At 42.2% G+C, this 19,673-nt stretch overlaps 1 protein-coding gene across 5 annotated transcripts in view; it reads right to left on the reverse strand.

Moving 5' to 3' along the window:
- Positions 1-1,628: 1,628 nt before the first annotated feature.
- Positions 1,629-19,673, reverse strand: part of GVQW3 (GVQW motif containing 3) — a 29,499-nt gene continuing 11,454 nt past the window's right edge. Inside the window, exon 2 of one of the 5 annotated variants that reach the window (XM_047691229.1) lies at positions 1,629-2,308. In XM_047691229.1, coding sequence (XP_047547185.1) covers positions 2,025-2,308 — 284 coding nt within the window. In that variant the 3' untranslated portion in view covers positions 1,629-2,024. Of the gene's footprint in view, positions 2,309-12,895; positions 12,930-13,170; positions 13,206-19,673 lie in introns of those variants that run through there. The other 4 variants (XM_047691225.1, XM_047691228.1, XM_047691227.1 and 1 more) reach the window with 4 other exon arrangements.

Genomic DNA, 19,673 nt, shown 5'->3' on the forward strand with positions numbered 1-19,673 from the left:
CTCTCCAGCCCCAGCCTCTTTGCCTCTGATGGTTGTTGCGGTTCTTGGTTCCTTTGGAGTGGGCTCTCCTGCTTGGGGGTTAGGTTCCGCCTTGCTGGAGGAAGGGCTAGCATGAGATTTTCCTGATGGAGGGACAGAGGCCAAGGTGTCCCCAGCCAGCAAAAGAGGAGTTGAGGTAGCAACATCCATGACTGGGTTTCAGAGCTGGGGCCCAGTGATTTTTCTTTTGTTCCTGCTCACACCCCATACCTCACTTGATTTCACTGTGACCTCTAGACCACCAATCCTTTGATAATTTTGTGCATTTGCCCATGCTGTTCTCTCAGACTGGAGTGCCCTTTTTAATGCTTCCTGCCAGAGCCAAACACTGTCCATCCTTTCATACCACTTCCTTGATGAAACTTTCCCCAATTTCCTTTTGGGGAATGAATTGTTCCCTCTCTGGCTCCCACAGGGCTTGATTTGTATCTTTCCTATGGCAATTGTATTTTTCTGTAGTGTGTTATAGTTAATCATGTCCATGTCTGTTTCTCCCGCTAAATGGTGAGCCTCTGAAGGTGGCCAAGGAACTTGTCTTATCCAACTCTGACTGCTCACACAGTGTGACCAACCTCTGGCATATGGTAAGTACTCAGTCGATGTGTGGAATGACATTAAATGACAATGGCTGAGTTCTACTTTCCATGCCATGGACTCTCTGGGAAAGCTGTTGAGATGGTAGACAGATGACCAGTGTTTTTTTTTAAGATTTTATTTATTTATTTATTTATTTGACAGAAATCATAAGAAGGCAGAGAGAGGGAGAAGCAGACTCCCTGTTGAGCAGAGAGCCTGATGCGGGGCTCGATCCCAGGACCCTGAGATTATGACCTTAGCCGAAGGCAGAGGCTTAACCCTCTGAGCCATCCAGGTGCCCCGACCAGTTGGTTTTATATCCATTTCTCTCCTGTGCATTTTGAAAGGGGCAGGAAGAGGAAGAGAATTAAAGCTATCTGTGGATCCATATTCCAGGGATCCTGAGAGGGGGTGATAATATGTATAATAGCTAACATGTGCAGAGACACTTACTTATGTATACTTTCACACCCATTAACTCTGCTGGGTCTCACCAGGACTCTAGGAAATAGGCTGGGTGGCAGCATTTGGCTTGTCCCAATGTTATAGTTGAGAAAACCAAACTCAGAAAAACGAAGTGATTTGCTCAAGATTCCATCAAGTTAAAGTTGAGCTGGGACTCAAACCCAGATCTGTTGACTCCACATCATACTCTTGATATTGTAGAAGTGACAAGGACAGAGGCTCTCCTCCTCCTGATAAACATTTGCAGAAGGAAACCCATGGCTTAAGCATTGGTAAAGTGTGTGTTTATCTGCTTATCTAGGGTATCTTATCTATCTTACCCTCAAGGGTAAGGACCACACCTACTCCTTTATTCCCAACCCCCTCTCCCCTGCAAAGACTCAGGTCTTTGGCAAACCCCACACTTTTTTTTTTTTTTAAAGATCTTATTTATTTATTTGACACAGAGAGAGAGAGAGATCACAAGTAGGCAGGGGGTTGGGGGGTGGGGAGCAGGCTTCCTGCTGAGCAGAGAGCCTCATGCTGGGCTTGATCCCAGGACCCTGAGATCATGACCTGAGCCAAAGGCAGAGGCTTAACCCACCGAGACACCCAGGTGCCCCAAACTTTTGCTGAGTCTTGGCTCCCACGTCTGTCCAACAAAGACGCTGAGCTCGAAGTTTAAATCGGGTCACACTCCCACCAGTGCCCAGTGCAGAGCCTAGCTCGCAGCGCCCACCCCCTTCCCCACAGATGACTCCCAGCTCCAACACTAGAGGCCTCCAGGACTCCAGCTGACATGATGGCGTGTGTACTCAGCACGTTGCAGCCTCTTCCCAGGCTGGCTGCAGAAACGGCGCCTCCTCCAGACAGCGGGGCTGCCGCACTCACACGGATCAAGTTGGGAGCCTCGTTAGTCATGTCAGATGACATAGTTAACACTTGGGGCCAGCACAGCCAGTTCATCAAAAGCTCCTCTGTGCCGGGCTCCATCGCTGCGGCAGAGGAACTACTGTATGTGCCGCAGGCAGCACATCAGAGGGGCAGCGCCAGAAGGCTTCCAAATTGGTCTTGATTAATTGCATAGACATGTCTTTAATTGGTGCCAGGGTAGCAGCCAGAAAACTTATGGGAAAGCAGGATGTTATGCTTTCGTTCCCTGAAGTCCCATAAAGCCGTGAAAGATGAGGAACAGAATCACTGCTCGTTGAAAATTTATTGACCATGCAGACCCAGAAAACACAAATAACTATCTGAATCGAAACCTAACCTCATTTTCCCAACTCAGTGGAAGCCAGGCATGTTCCTCTCTGCACCCAGGCCTGCCTGCTGAGATGTATAACTGAGCAAAAGGTGTGATTTCTAAGAAATGAGTGCTTGAGTACAGAGACAGCACGCTTGGCTCTCCCAGATGGGCGCAGAGGCATCTGGGAGGGCCCCTCCCCTCGGAAATGTCGCTCCCTCCAGCTCATTACGGTCCTGTGAAATGATATTAGAGGCTGGTTCACTTTGGGTGAAACATTCATTCATACATTCATCATTTTCCACCTCTTGGAGATTTAAGATACACGGACTGAGTAGGTCCTAAATACAAAACACTGTGCTGGTGTCAGGAGGAATGTAGAAGGGAGTGAAATACAGACCCCTGTGTCAAGGAAATGGTTATCTAGAAGAAAAGAGAGGGCAGGTCCACAGATGAACTAATACATGGTAAGACCATCACATAGAAGGTGAAGCTTTGGGATTTGGCACCAAGAGGACTTGGGTTTGACTTCTAGCTCTGATTCTTATTACTAAGCCACCTCAGAAGTCAGTTGGGGGTTGCCTGGGTGGCTCCGTCAGTTAAGTGTCTGCTTTGACTCAGGTCGAGATCTCAGAGTCCTGGGATTGAGCCTCATGTCAAGCTCCCTGCTTGGTGGGGAGCCTGCTTCTCTCTCTGCCTCTGTCTGCAGCTCCCCCTGCTTGTGTTCTCTCTCAAATAAACAAAATTAAAAAAAAAAAGTCACTTTCATTTTCTGAGTTTTAACTACAAAATAGGATAATAACACTTACTGCCTGTGGTAGTCATGAGCCTTGTAAAAGCAGAGATGAAAGTCCCCAGCACAGGGCCTGGCACTGATCGATAAGTGGTTGTTAATTCTGAGTGTTGCCAGAGAGGTTCTGATAGAGAACCGTGTGAGAGCTCATTTATTCGAGGAACAAATAAATGTTTCCTGATCACAGACTCTGTGCCAGGCTCCATGCTGGGCATTAGGAGTTTAGATAGGAAGCTCTACCATTGATGAGACTGAGGTCCATGGGGGAGTAGCAATGCTGTAGTACGGAAGGAATGGCAAATTGTTACAGGTAGGCTGACAGAAGCGTACTCACCGACAATGGGAAGAAAGGGAGACAGTTACTTCGACCTGGGGAAGTCAGGATACGTTTGCCTAAACAGGTGATGCTTGAGCCAGATAAAAGATTTTCACTTGCAGATGAAGCAAGAGAAAGCATTTTATACACAATGCCAGTTTCTCTCTTTTTGTTGGTAGAGTAAGCAAAGGTTTTCCCCTTGGCTGTTAGATCAGCTTCTTCCTTTCCCTTTCTTTCTTTCTCTTTCCTTCTTCCTTTTTCTTTCTTTCTTTTTGAAAGATTTTATTTATTTGACAGAGAGAGACAGCCAGAGAGGGAACATAAGCAGAGGGAGTGGGAGAGGGAGAAGCAGACTTCCCACAGAGCAGGGAGCCTGATACCGGGCTAGAACCCACCACCCTGAGATCATGACCGGAGCCCAAGGCAGACACTTAACTACTGAGCCACCCAGGCACCCAGAGCTGCTGTCTTTGTATGGAAAGTTCTTCCCTTAGATATTCCCAAAGCTGCCTCCTTCTTGACCTGATATTTTCTTATTTGTTCCTTTGTTTATTTTATGTCTCCCCCACTAGAATGACAGGTCCATGAGAACAGGAGATCATGGATGTCTTTTTCTCCACTCTATTACAACATCTAGAACATTGACTGGCACAATGTAGGTGTTGAATATATATTAGTTGCATGAATAAACAAACAAAAGGAAACACAGGAGGGCATATATTGCAATCGAGGAACTAGAAGCACCATGTAGGGTGAATAGCGGGCACTGACCTTTTTTTCTCATAAAGCTAAACAATCAGTTACACCTGAAGCACAGCCCAGAGGAACTCAGGTGGGAAGTGATAGAAGGAGGTGGCCCCTGAGCTGGGCCCTGAAGGCAGAGAGGGATGACAACAGTATGGGAATGTTGGGAAAGGGATTGGAGGATTAAATGAGATAATTTACAAATCCTTTCCAAACTTGGAGCTTCTAAGGATTTCTTACCAACATATCATCTCTTGCCACCTTTCCTGGTCCCCTCACCCTCATCCCTCCTTTCCACTCCACCCTGTCTGGAGGCTTTAAGGGCACCTGACACACCGTTTCCTGCCAATGTAAATCACAGGCTGATGTGTGATGCTCATTCTTGGTTTTTACCATCCCCCAGGTGGAGATGGTCCCATAACTCAGGGTGGAGGCCACAAGCAGAGCCAGCCTTTCCATGGGGTGGCAAATAAGGGGGAACTGTTTACCCACCAGCACCTTCCTGGCCCTGCTCCCAGATAATTTTATGTCCTCTGGTCCTGGATCTGTTCCTTACTTGGATGCACCTCAGTTCACTTGCTCAAGCACTGATGTGTGACTATTTAACTGCTGCTGCTTCCTGTCCCAGGGATCCTGGGCTTCAGGGAGCATGGGAAAGAGACAAGAAAGAGAGCTTTATACGAAGTAAGCTTTGACCATAATAATAACAGCCAAAAACTAACTGACACTTACAGAGTGCTTAACAATTTACAAAGCCCTAGAGAACTCCTATTCATCCTTCAAGACCCTGTACAAATGTTACCTCTTTTCACCAACCTTCAACTCTCCCAGGCCGAGCTAATCCTTCCCTCCACACTTTGTAAAACCTCCATTATACCCCTAGCTACCTTGTAATAAATTTATTTGTGTACATGTCTAATTTCCTCCATTAAACTATCAGCTCCTCAGGGGCAGATCTCTTCTCTTCTAGTAAAACCCACTTCTTTTCTTTCTTAAAAAGTAATTTTCATTATACATATTGTTCTAATTATAAAATAAGTACTTATAGTTATAGTGATCAAAAATTATATATAATGAAGAAAATTTAAGGGTACCTGGGTAGCCCAGTTGGTTGGGTGTCCAATCCTGGTCTCCACTCAGGTCTTAATCTCAGGGTTGGGAGTTCAAGCCCCATGTTGAGCTCCACACTGGGTATGTAACCTACTTAAAAAAAAATGTTATCAGTGCTTTTATGTGGGTGATGAAATTATAGGTGACTTCAAATTTTTTTTTTAAGGAGGTTCCACACCCAGTATAACCAACGTGGGGCTTGAGCCCACGATGCTGACATCAAGACCTGAGCTGAGATCAAGAGTTGGATACCCAAGGACTTAGCCACCCAGTTGCTCCAGAACTGGTAACATTTTGACTGTATCTTAGGTATACCTTGAGCCTTTTTTTTTTTAGCATATAGAAAGTAAAAAATGGGTCTATCTATATAATGCACGTAGTTTTAGTCCTATTTTATCACCCTATTCTATTGTGGACATACTTTGACTACATCATTGACTACTCTTTTTTTTATATATAAGATTTTATTTTTATTTATTTGACAGAGAGATATCACAAGCAGGCAGAGAGGCAGGCAGAGAGAGAGGAGGAAGCAGGCTCCCTGCTGAGCAGAGAGCCTGATGCAGGGCTCGATCCCAGGACCCCGAGATCATGACCTGAGCCGAAGGCAGCGGCTTAACCCACTGAGCCACCCAGGCGCCCCCATCATTGACTACTCTTTAAAATGACTGCTTATTTCATTTAATGAATATACCACAATTTACCTGACCATTTCCCCATTGTGGGACATTTGGGTTAGTTGCTTCTTTTTACTATTTTGGAAATAAAATGAATAGCTGAATGAATATACATAAATCTTTGTCTGTTTCTTCGACTATTTTCCTAAAAAGGATTCCTAGAAAGGGAATTTCTAGGTCAACTCTCTCGATGCTTCACACCAAATTACTCTGAAAAAGTGATACCATTTATAATTTCACCAGTACATGAGTGGGCCCATATTCCAGTGTCCTGACCTGCATTAAGTATTATCCCACTGGTATCTTTACCAAGTTCAGTGGTCTTTTCACAATGCCCCTCAAAATGAGTAATTTTTCTTTTTCTTTTGATTAATTAATTAATTTTAAAAAATATTTTATTTATTTATTTGACAGAGAGAGAGCCCAATCAGGGAGAGCAGCAGGCAGAGGGAGAAGAAGTCTCCCCACTGAGCAAGCAGCCCTATGGGAGACTCGATCCCAGGACCCTGGGATCATGACCTGAGCCAAAGGCGGACTGAGCCATCCGGGCTCCCGTGAGTAATTTTTCTTAAACACAGCAGAAAGTACACAGCCAAACTCAGATTTTTCTTCTGAGATATCAACCTGGGAGGGTATATTTATTTCAACAGTGCTTCAGCTACTGTAAACATTTCTGTAATTTGATTTGAAAATTTGCCTGGGAAGCAGATCACCTGGACTTTTGTATCTAAATTGTACAATTCTGTCTTTGGAGAATGATTTTTTACTTTCTGGTAATACTCATAAGTCATTTGGAGCTTCTGGTAAATGAGATGAGGAGCTGCAGCTGGACTTAGGGTAGGAAACTAGGTATAATTGACAGTAATGATGAAGATCTTTTCATGACTTGCAAAGGGGTGTCCCACAGGAGTGCTGGGCAGTGGGGGCATCATTGGCTCCAGTGCCGAGGCTCCCAGTGTGACTGTTCCAAAGTGGCTGCATGTAGGGGGGGCATGGGGTAGCATGTGCAATTATGGAACCCTTCTTGTGACTTCATAGTTACTCTGTGTACAGCCCCGGGGTTAGGCGCCAACTTATTTTGGAGCCGATCCCTTTCCACCTTTTCTTTTCATCAAGCCCACTTGGGCCTGATAGGTCTCCAACACCAAGAGCTTAACGGCCAGGTTAGTGGGAGGGAGCACACAGCATGGCAATGGAAAGAGCCCTCAGAATGAGGTCATAAAGAACTGGGTCAGAGGCCTGGCTCTGCCTATTACCAGCCATGTTAGCTCTCATTTGTAACAGAACTTACTTCACAGGATTGTTAGGAGAAATGGAGAACACATATAACCTCACACAGACACAGACGCAGATAGGAAGACAGATGGACAGACATACACAGAGGTGCATAAAACATGTATTGAGCACTTTTCCTCTGCCAAGTACTGTGTTTTATTTTTTTTTAAGATTTTATTTTATTTGAGAGAGAGTGAGAGAGAGAAAAGGAGCAAAAGGAGGGACAGAAGGAGAGGAAAAAGCAGAGTCCCCGCTGAGCAGGGAGCCTGATGGATGGCAGAGTTAGATCCCAGGATTCCAGGATCATGGCCCTAGTGGAAGGCAGACTCTGAACTGACTAAGCCACCCAGGCACCAAGTACTGTGTTCTATATGCAGGCAGCACATCCTGTCATTGACCATCCAGAAACCATTTCTCATATACTACCTCCCACTGCCTCTCCCTTGTTGTTAGGGGTGGTCGTGAGGCCTGGTTCTGGCCAATGAGATTTAGGTAGCACTCGGCTGGGAGTTATTGGGGGAGCTTTTGCTTTCCTGATGAAACAGGACTGCTGAGTCTGAAGTGTCCACTCACCCCCATGGTGAGTGGCTTCCTGCCTTGAACTTGGAGGTGAAGGCTAAGCACTGCAGTCATCTTGTAATCAAGATGGAAAGTACAAAGGAGCACCTCTGGAATTCTTGATATGTCAGAAAATACCTCTTTGTTCAAGTCATTGCTCATTATCATGACTTGCAGCTGGAAATACTCAATGCACATCCACAAAAAGTGTTCATACATAATAGATGCTCAGTAAAGGGTTTCTATTTACACTATTATTTACATACAGTTCCTCCCTCTAAAGAACTGATGATATTAATGATGGTTATTGCATATGTATGCAGTACTTAGCTATTTTCAGAAGATTTTCACATCCATTTTTTTAAAAAAGATTTTATTTATTTATTTGATAGACAGAGATCACAAGTAGGCAGAGAGGCAGGTAGAGAGAGGGGAGGAGGAAGCAGGCTCCCTGCTGAGCAGAGAGCACGATATAGGGCTCCATCCTAGGACCCTGCCGAAAGCAGAGGCTTTAACCCACTGAGCCACCTGGGCGCCCCATCACATCCATTTTTTTTTTTTTTAAATCTAATCCTCACAACTCTGCAAGGAAGGCAAATTTTTATCCTAAAGACTCTTTTCAATTGCAAAAGGATATATCAAATTATTCTAGTATGGCTTATATGTTACATATTGACTTTTCTCCCCTCTCCTTTTCTTCTTCCTTCTTTGCTCCCTTCCTCCCTTTCCTCCTTTCCTCCCTTTCCCCTCCCTACTTTCATTCCTTTCTTCCTTCCTCCCTCTCTCCTTTCCTTCCTTCCTTCCTTCCTGCCTGCCTGCCTGCCAGTCCTGGGCCTGTTTTTCTCAGTCCTATTCCCTAGCCATCTCCTGCTCTTTCTGTTCTGTGACACAGCAAGGTAGATCCACTTAGCCTATGAATCCAGGCTCCAGAACATCTGGTTTCCAGCTGTTTGGCCAAAGAGAGGTACTACCCAGAGACTGGGAGTAGGTTTATGAGGGTGTTTCTTCTCTTCCCCATCTCTGGCTCCTCATTATCCATGGCTCCTGCTACCACAAACAGGCCTGCTAGCATTCAGGTTTCTTATCACCTGGCTCCTGGGCCCTGATGACACTTGCTCCCCACCCTGCTCCTTTGCCTTATGGGCAGCAGTGGTTTCCCGCTCTTGCTAATTTCTGGATGCCTCTCTGTCTCCTATCCCCTCACCTGTGCAACCAGTCTCTTTGAGGCCACTCTACTCTACATACTTGAAGTACCTCCTTTCTCCTCAGACCTGAACCGATCTCCATCAATCCACCACAGCTTTGCAATGCACCCACTCAGGGCCTCAGTGCCAGAAGCACAGGGAAAGAGGGGCTCCCAGGCTAGGCAGCTAAGTGAAAAGTCTCACAGTATGCCAGCCTCTGCTGAGACATCCCCCAAACCCAGCAGAACTTACAGGTAAGTCCTGCCATGACCTGGGCTTCCTCCTGCCTCCAGAATCAAGCCAAAAACAATGTGCAGGAGCCTTGTAAGTCCCCTTCGTGATCTACTGCATAAGCACACTTGAGGATGCTTCTGGATGGTGTGGGAGATGTTTTACCTCCTCCCAGCCAAATGCTCCTACCAGTGGCTCTCAGGTTTAAGACAGCCCAGCTTCCACAGCTTGCTTTTGACTTCCTCCTCTTCTCTCCCAAACAGCCTTACCTAGGAAGCAGGAGGAATCTTATCCAGAGTATTTGCTTCAGCAAAATGCCACGGGAGAATTGCCCATAAAGGCTAACAATAGAGAGATGCCAGAGGTACCAAGCTACCTTTGAGATGCCTAGGTATCTTACATGGGATTAGTGGGCAGACAAAACAAAACAAAACAAAACAAAACAAAAACAAACCTATTTCCCCACTTAAAATTTTAAGGCTTTGGCAATTTAGACAAGCGTTCTGAGCCTCACTTTTCTTATCTACACAATGGAAACAATAAATGTCTTCCTCACAGAATTATTATTTCTGATCTGGCAACTTCCAGAAACATGACCAACTCTGCTAATAGAGATAGGTTTCCTATTCCACCCCCTGCTACAGACACATAGAGAGGCTGGGTGAACTTTAACAGAAATGTTTTATTTATTTATTTATTTATTTATTTATTTATTTATTTATTTAAAGATTTTATTTATTTAAGAAATGTTTTATTTTTACCACCAAATTTGAAAAATGTAGAGAAATCCCCAGATGTCAGAAATGAAAAGGCAAAGCCAGAACAGATGTCAGAAATGAAAAGGCAAAGCCAGAACAGAGTGCAGGTGACGTGCCTTAGCAGCACACAGGGATTTCACACTTAGCTATGGATCCTGAGAGCTGCAGGCTAGGGTTCCGCCGCACACCAAGTAGAAGGAGATGGGGCTTCAGTCCCAGCCAGGTGAGGAAGCTGGAACGGAGCCCCCTGCCTAAAGCCCCGACATTGGAAGCTCCGCCCCCATCCGCGCAAAGGAAACTGGGAAAACTGTGCCCCAGTATTAGTGAAGTTTCAGGAAGCTTGATGTCTGAAGTCTTAGGTGGGGAAAAATGACACTCACGAGAACTAAAACCCCTAATCTCTGCCAAATGCATATGGGGGTCTAAATTTACTTTGCCTGTATGCACAGGCACCAACTGAGATAAATTAACATAAAAATTAGGTTAGGGCTGAAGTAAGACCTATTAAAATTCTTAGGTCAGAGCTGATGGTGTATTCAAGATAGCCCCTTAGGGATGCTTAACAATCCAGGGCTTGAGGGATCCACTAGGAAAAACAACTCCCACCGAAGGTGCTCACAAAATGTGGAAAGAAATGACCAAAACGGAGCGCCAATGCACACAACTAACTAGATGGAAAAAGGGTAAAGACAGAAACCATCTGAAAGGGACTATGAATTCGGATGACTCAAATAGAAGGAAGAAAGGCATAATAAAAAACCAGGATGGTATGAGAGAAAAGAGTTGGGAGATTTGAAAAAAGATCCACACAGAACTTCCAGAAATGAAAAACAGCCCCTGAAATTAAAAACTCAAAGGATGAGTTAACTACGTATTAGATCTAACTAAGAAGGGAATTAGAAGACAGATTTGAGGAAATCACCCAAAATAGAGTAAAGACAGAAAGAGGCAGAAGAGCTGAATGAGAGTTTACGAGATAAGAAGGATAAAAAGAGGAAGTCAAGCATATATGCCTGATATGAGTTCCAGAAAGATTTAATAGAGGTAACAGTAGAAAATCATTATTAGGGGCTGCCTGGGTGGCTCAGTGGGTTAAGCCTCTGCCTTCAGCTCAGGTCGTGATCTCAGGGTCCTGGGATCGAGTCCCCACATCAGGCTCTCTGCTAGGCAGGGAGCCTGCTTCCTCCTCTCTCTCTCTCTCTACTTGTGATCTCTCTCTGTCAAATAAATAAAATCTTTGAAAAAAAATACTATAGCTATAGTATAGTACTATAGCTATTAGTAAGGGTTCTCTAGAGAAATAGAACATATGTGTGTGTGTGTGTGTGTGTGTAGATATGTATATGTGTATATGAGCACACACATACACATACAAAGAAATTCATTATAAGGATTGGCTTACACAACTATGGCAGCTGACAAGGCCCAAGATTTGCAGTCGGCAAGCTGGAGACCCATGAGACCCATGGTATAGTTCCAGTGTGAGTTTGAAGGCCCAAGAACCAGGAGAGCCAGTGGTTTAAGTTCCTGTCTGAAAGCCAGCAGGCTCAAGACCCAAGAGAAGCTGATATTACAGTTTGAATCTGGAAGCCAGAAAGGGCCAATATCTCAACACAAACAGCTCGGCAGGAAGAATTCTTTCTTACCTGTTGTGGGCGGGGGGACTGGCAGGATGTCAGCATTTTTGTTCTAGGCAGACCTGATCGGATGAGGGCCACCCATCGGGGGTGGGGGGGGTGGGGCATTCTGCTATGTGTCCTCTCCAAACACTCTCAGAGACACACACAGAATAAGGTAGGACCAAATATCTGGGTGCCCCCTACCTAGCCCATTCATACCCCAGTGAAACTGCAAAACCACAAGGAAAAAAGAAAATAAAAGCTCTCAGTGGAAAGGGACAGATTACCAAAAGGGGTGTTAACTGCAATGACGGCAGCCTTCTCATCAGCAACAATGGAAACCAAAAGACAGGAGGATAATATTTTCAAAGTGTGGAAAGAGAATAAATCTCGACACAGAATTCTAGACACGGTGAAATTCCTAAGTGAGAGCCAGATTTTCAGACATTTTCAGACAAGGCAAGCCAATGAATTTACCTCACACAAACTTGCTGAAAAGAGTGCTGGTGGATATACTTTGGTAAGAAAATTCAGTCCAGAAAGAAGTTACAAGGAATGTGATACAAGTGAGGTCGGGCCACAGCCAACTCCCATTAGCCCAGAGAGCCGACTGCTAAAATTTTAGCAGTTTTGAGAATTGGTTGTTAAACATGGTCATTATTCAGCATTAGATTATATAAACTTACAATTAAATGAGTTATTTTTTAAAAGGTTAAAAAATCCTCGCAATGCATCACTTCCTAATTATTTGATACAGTGTTGCTATTATCTACATTCTTGAGGTAATTTCTATCTCCCATACCTATACAGTAGAAGGAATATAGAATGGTGTGTTACTGTGCATTTCTTTCCCATCTCCATAATTCAGAGATGTCATGATGGCAATTTGAGTATTTACACCCCAGAGATCAACAAATGCTACAAACCAGAGCTCCCCTTACCCCTTACCACGTAAGAGCTGGTTGTTAAATATCAGCACACCACTGAAAACAAGAAATAAGTTTCCACTCCTAGGTGTATATCCAAGAGATCTGAAAATACATATCCACAAAAATACTTGTACACAAAAGTTCATAGCAGCATTATACATAATAGCTAAAGGGTGGAAACAATTTAAATGTCCATCAACTAATGACTAGTAAATAAAATACGGTTTATCCATACAATGGAATGGTATTCAGGCATAAAAAAGAATGAAGTACCAGGGCACCTGGGTGGCTCAGTGGATTAAAGCCTCTGCCTTTGGCTCAGGTCATGATCCCAGGGTCCTGGGATCGAGCCCCGCATCAGGTTCTCTGCTCGGCAGGGAGCCTGCTTCCTCCTCTCTCTCTGCCTGCCTCTCTGCCTACTTGTGATCTCTATCTGTCAAATAAAATAAATAAAATCTTAAAAAAAAAAAAAAAAGAATGAAGTACCAATACATGCCCCAACATGGAAGAACCTTGAAAACATCAAGCTACTTGAAAAGATGCCAGAATGGGGCGCCTGGGTGGCTCAGTGGGTTGAGCCACTGCCTTCGGCTCAGGTCATGATCTCAGGGTCCTGGGATCGAGCCCCGCATCGGGCTCTCTGCTCAGCAGGAGGCCTGCTTCCGTTCCTCTCTCTCTGCCTGCCTCTCTGCCTACTTGTGATCTTTCTCTGTCAAATAAATAAATAAAATCTTAAAAAAAAAAAAAAAAGAAAAAGAAAAGAAAAGATGCCAGAATGAAAAGCCACATATTACATGATTCAATTTATATGAAATTTCTAGAATAAGCAAATCCATAGATACAGAAAGTAGTTTAATGGTTGCTAGGGACTGGGGATAGGAGGGAATGGGAAGGGACTGGTAATGGATATGGGATTTCTTTTGGGGATGATGGAAATGTTCTAAAATCAGATATTGCTGATGGTTGCACAGTTTTGTGAACATATTAAAAAACTATGGAATTGTACACTTAAAGGGGGTGAATTTCATTATATGTGAATTATATACCTAGTTTTAGGATTTATTTTTTAAAAACTAGGTTTTTAAAAAAGACATATTTACTTGAGAGAGAGAGAATGAGTGGGGGAGAGGGAGAAGAAGAGAAGACTACCCGCTGATCAGGAAGCCCAACATGGGCTCAATCCCAGGATCCTGGAATCATGACCTGAGCCAAAGGCAGATGCTTAACTGACCAAGCCACCCAGGCACCCTAAGATTTATTTATTTATTTTAGAGAGAGAGCATGGAGGGTCGGGGTAGGGACAGAGGGACAGGGAGAGAGAAACTCAGGCAGACTCTGTATGGAGCACGGAGCTGGACGTGGAGCTTGATCTCATGATCCTGAGGTCAGACTCAAGTCGAAACCAAGAGTCAGATGCTTAGCAGAGTATACCATCCAGGTGCCCCATGAAATATATTTCAATAAAGAAAAGGCACCAAAGAAAGATAGACAAAGAAATTAATATGCAGGCCTGTAAATCCAAACAAATGTTGGCTATTAAATCATCTAATTGGGGGGGGGGGGTTGTTAAAAGTAAGTTAGGACCAAAAAACTAAAACCCAAATTACTTGGAAGATAGAAGGGGGTAGAGATCAGAACTGAAGAATTCGAAGGATCCTAAAACCTGCACAATGAGCTAGAGATGGTAATTAACACTGTTAACTCAATTATGCACATTAATAATGTAAGAACATCCACTGAAGGAACAGAATTAGAATGTATATCTTCCAAATCACTCATGAGAATAAAAAGGGAGTAAAGAAAACAACTAAACCAAAGACAGTACAAGAATAAAGCAAACACATGGCAGGCAGACACCTAACCAAGTCACCGAGGTGCCCTACAGGCATATACTTAGGGACAAAAGGGATAGTTCATCAGGAAGATATGACCCAGAACCTCTCTGTACCAACTGGAAACACGCCTCCAAATATATAAGATTATGAGGAGAAATGGACAAACCCATATACTGAGAATTAACACATCTCCCTCAGCAGCTGATGGGGTACGCTGGTGAAATATTTATAAGGCTATAGAAGATTTGAAGAACACAACAGTCAAGCTTTTTCATCTTTCCATACTCCTGGCCTCAAAAGTTCCTTTTCACTATTGCTACACACTGAGTCAATTGCCAAAATTTGTGGAATCTCACAGTACAGTGGGTTGGTTCTGTGCCAACCCCCTTTCATCCTTAGCTATTTCTTGGCTCAGGCTTTAGTTGCCTCTTCCCTGAACCACTATAATTATCTTCTAATTGAACGACCCCCCCCCATATTTATAGAGAATCACCCAAATGACTTGTGGTTCAGTAGTTTCATTTTGATGCTATACATTTTATTTTTGGAATAAGCCAGACTAAAGGTATTGCGATATTTCAGTCACAGTGGAAGCACTTTTACTATACTGAGCTCTATTATGAAGTTATTGGCTATTTGGAGGAATGGTAAAGACAAAATCCTAGGAAACTTCCTCTGGCTGGTATATTATTCCAGGTACATACTGTATTCTCTTTATGAGGAATCTTGGGGGGATGCGATTCTGAAATCTGTACTTTTCCTGTCCAACCAATTTGTTTATATTTTATGGACACTGAATCATGTAACTGATATTTCCACTTTTCTAGAGTCACTAGGAAACTCACATATTTGCTGGCTGCTTTTAACAAGTACAGAAATAACTAATATTTATTGAATACAAGTTTTGAACCAAGCACTGTCCCAAATGCTTTAGGTGTTTTAAGCTATTTAACCCCCATCTCAGGCCAATGAAATATGACCATTATGGGCCCCATTTTAAGATGAGGAAATTGAGGCCCCGAAAGGCTATATAGTTGGCCCAGGATATACAGGTAGTAAGATGGTGAGCCAGAATTCATACCCAGGCAGTCTGGTTCCAGAGTCTATACTCTTAACCACAATATGACATTACCTTTTTAAATCTTATGATATGCCTGCCTTTGTGCTAATCATAGCCCCTGGCTCCATTAATTTCCTATGCATATACTGTGGTTTCTGGCTAAGAAGATGTAGTATTAGGGACTATACCTATCTGCCTATACAAAGCAGCTACAAATCTGGACAAAACATATAAAACAGTGATTTTTTTTTCCTCAAAGATTTTATTTATTTATTTGACAGACAGAGATCACATGTAGGCAGAGAGGCAGGCAGAGAGAGAGAGAGAGAGGAGGAAGCAGGCTCTCCACTGAGCAGAGAGCCCGATGCGGGGCTCCATCCCAGGACCCTGAGACCATGACCTGAGCCGAAGGCAGAGGCTTTAACCCACTGAGCCACCCAGGTGCCCCTAAAACAGTGATTTTTAAGACACTGGATATCAAGCAAGAAAAAACAGTGATCCCTGGAAAACAGAAAACAAGCCAGGTGAACCTTATGATTGTCCCTGCTTACCTCCTAGAGAGGGTTTCTAGGCCATAGGGCTGAGAGAATAAACCCAGGTGAACCCAGCAGTTTTCCTGAATTGAAGAGATGGAGCTATGAGTCTGGGGAGGTCAAGGTAGCAAGAGTTCACAGGGAAGACTGCCAAAGAGAAGAAATATGCACCAAAAGAAAGCTCTGGCTATCTACTGAGGTTCCCCCTGCAGTCTTCAACATGCATGTGAGGAAAATGCCTGAGACCAGAAAGAACCATCCAAAGGAAATAGAAGGAACAACTCACAAAGAACCCACAGGTCCAGTTCCTGTTCCCAGCATTCAGAGTGGCAGGCATATTTCACATGGCATCAGATGGGCTTTGCCACAATAGTGGGGCAAAATTAGCCCTAGACTAATGTTGCCCCGATCCCATCTCACAATGTTTAAAGATAATAGCCAAAAGCTACTTCCAAAAATTCAAAATCCCTCAACTGAAACTGACCAAGACAGCTAGGATGGATAGATTTAAAACATTAAAACAGTCACAACTGTACTCCATGTGATCAAGAAGCTAGAGAAAACACTCAGCTTGTTAGAGACACAGAAGATGCTGAAGAGGTCCAAGTCACAGTAGCCACAAACATGCTCAGTGCCCATCTCTTCATTTCTGAATACCATTCTCCAATAAAAGGAACCAGAATTCTTTAGAGAAATGTTTGATTGTGGATCTAGAAGAGGGAAAATACAAGATGATTCTGGAGCACACTGAAGTACTAGAAAGTAAGGAAGTGTTCAAAAACAAAAGAATGGGAACATGTCAAAGAGATACAGAAGCCAACCCAAAAAAGCATCCAATGGCCCAAACTGAAACAATCTGAGCAATAAAATAAATAACATAGCATTGAATTATAATGCAAAATATCAAATAAATATACATGAGCCCAAAATGATATAAATACTGACCGAATCAATAAAGTGGGAAGAAAGATAATTATTCTATACAGAATTCCAAATAGCAGATGCAGATATTCTCCCTTTGCAGGAGGTGGAATATAATCATTCCCCTTCCTTTGGGTGTGGGCTGAACTGGGTGACTTGCTTCCAAAGAATAGAAAGGAAAGGAAAAAATAGTGTCTTTACAGTAGGAAAATCTATCAAAACTACCTTAATCAAGTGATTAAAGTGAAGGTTACCAATGATGTCATGTGGCTATCATATGCTCTCTAATTTGATGTAATAAAAAGAACACTTTAGCTGCTATTCTTTCTCAAAACCTATAACCCCAGCTAATCATAAGAAAAACGTCAGACAAACCCAAATTAAAGGATATGCTATAACATACATGACCAGTGCTCTTTAAAACATTCAATGTCATGAAATGTCATTGAAAAACATGATAATGTCATGAAAAACAAGATAAGACCGAGAAACTGTCATGGGTCTCAAAAGACTAACAAGATATAATAAGTAAATGAGATCTGATATCTGATTGATTACTGGGATAGAAAAAAATCATTATTGGAAAAGCTGATGAAATCTGTATAAGGTGTGGGGTTTCATTAACAATCATGCACAAACGTTGGTATCTTAGTTTTGGGGTAAGTGCACCACAGTAACATAACAACATTGGGAGAAACTAAAACTGGATGAGGGGCAATTTGGAAATGCCCTGTACCATCTTTGCAAATTTTCTGTAAGTTTAAAATTATTCCAAAATAAAAAATATATATTAAAAAAAAAAAAACAGGTCAAATTTCTTGAGATGGAAATCACTGTATTTGAGATGAAGAATCCACAAAATGAGATTAAAATAGAGTAGACATTTCAGAAGAAGGCATTAGTAAATTTGGGGACACAGCAATAGAAACTAAAAGAAAGGGAGGAAAAAAAAAGAAAAAAATTGAACAAGTATCAGTGGGTTATCGGACAATTCAAGCGGCCTACTATTCATGCAATTGGTGCCCCTAAAGGAAGGAAGGGCAGAGAAAATATTTGAAGAAATAACATCCATAAATTTCCCGAATTTGGTGAAAAGTTCTGGCCCACAAATCTAAGAAGCTCCATGAGCCCCAAGCACAAGAAACACAAAAAGTACTATACCAGAGTATATAAAATCAAATCACTAAACTCAGTAATACAAAAGAGGTCTTAATACAGAATACAGTAATACAGAAGAGCAGCAAAAGAGGAAACAGTACATACAGAGGAACAAAGATAAGAATTACAGCAGAAATAATGCAAGCCAGAAGACACTGGAGCAAAGTCTTCAAGGCACAGAAAAATCTGTCAACTTATAATGTGAAAATATCTTTCAATAACAGATGTGATGATGGGAAAAAAAGAATCTTTTCAATAAATTGTGCAGGAGTAACTGGAGATCAACATGCAAAAGAATGAAGTTGGACACTTACTTTATGCCTTATACAAAAACAAACTCCAAATGGATCAAAGACCTAAATATAATAGCTAAAACTATAAAATCCTTGGGAGAAAACATAGGGACAGATCTTCATGACTTTGGATTTGGCAACAGTTTCTTAGCACAAAGCAAGCAAAAATATATATAAATAAATAAACTGGACTTCCTCAAAATTAAAACTCTTTTGTACCAAAATTAAAACTCTTTTGTACCAAAACTCTTCCTCAAAATTAAAACTCTTTTGTACCAAAGAACACTATTAAGAAAGGGAAAAGACAATCCATAGAATGGCAGAAGATATTTGCAAATCATGTATCAGATAAAGGTCTAGTATCCAGAATATGTAAAGAGCTCTTTCAACTCAACAACAAAAAGACAACCCAAATAAAAAGTGGGCAAAGGGCTTGTGTAATAGACATTTCTCCAAAGATACACACATGACCAGAGAGCTCACCAAAACATGCTTGACATCATTAGTTATTAGGGAAATGCAAATCAAAACCACAATGAGATTCTACTTCATATTCACTAGGATGGATGGAGATATATATCTATATCTATATCTATGGAGGATAATAATTGTCATATATATGTCATATATATATATATATAAAATTGTTGATGAAAATGTGGGGAAATTAGAACCCTCAGTTCATACACTGCTGCTGAGAATGTAAAATGGGCGATTGCTGTAGAAAACAGTCTGGTGGTTCCTTAATAAGTTAAACATAAGCTTACCATATAACCAAGCATTTCCATTCTCAGGTATGTACCCAGGAGAATTAAAAATAGGTGTTCAAACAAAAGTCTGTACATACACACATTCATAGCAGTACTATTCATAATAGTCAAAAGGTAGAAAAGCAAATGTGTATCAGTGGATGAATGGATAAAGAAAATGTGGTCTAAAAATGTGGTCTAACAGAATATTATTCAGCCTTAAAAAGTTGTGTAGGAAGTACTGATACATGCTACAACATGGATGAGTCTTGAAAACATGTTAAATGAAAGAAGCCAGACACAAAAGGCCACTTATAGCATGATTACATTTATGTAAAAATTTCAGACTAAGCAAATCCATAGAGACAGGAAGTGGATTAGTGGTTGGTTGCCAGGGCCTTGGGGTAGGGGGTGATGGGGAGTGTCTGCTTAATGGATACAAGATTTCCTTTTGGAGTAGTAAAAATGTTCTGGAACTAGACAGCGGTAGTGATTGTACAACACTGTGAATATACTAAATGTCACGGAAATGTGCACTTTAAAATGGTTAAAATGGTGAATTTTGTTATGTGAACTTTGCACAATAAAAAAAGCAATTACCATAAAAGTCTATTCTTTTATTCACCCA

Source organism: Lutra lutra, chromosome 10, assembly GCF_902655055.1.
Source record: "Lutra lutra chromosome 10, mLutLut1.2, whole genome shotgun sequence".
Lineage (NCBI taxonomy): Eukaryota > Metazoa > Chordata > Mammalia > Carnivora > Mustelidae > Lutra > Lutra lutra.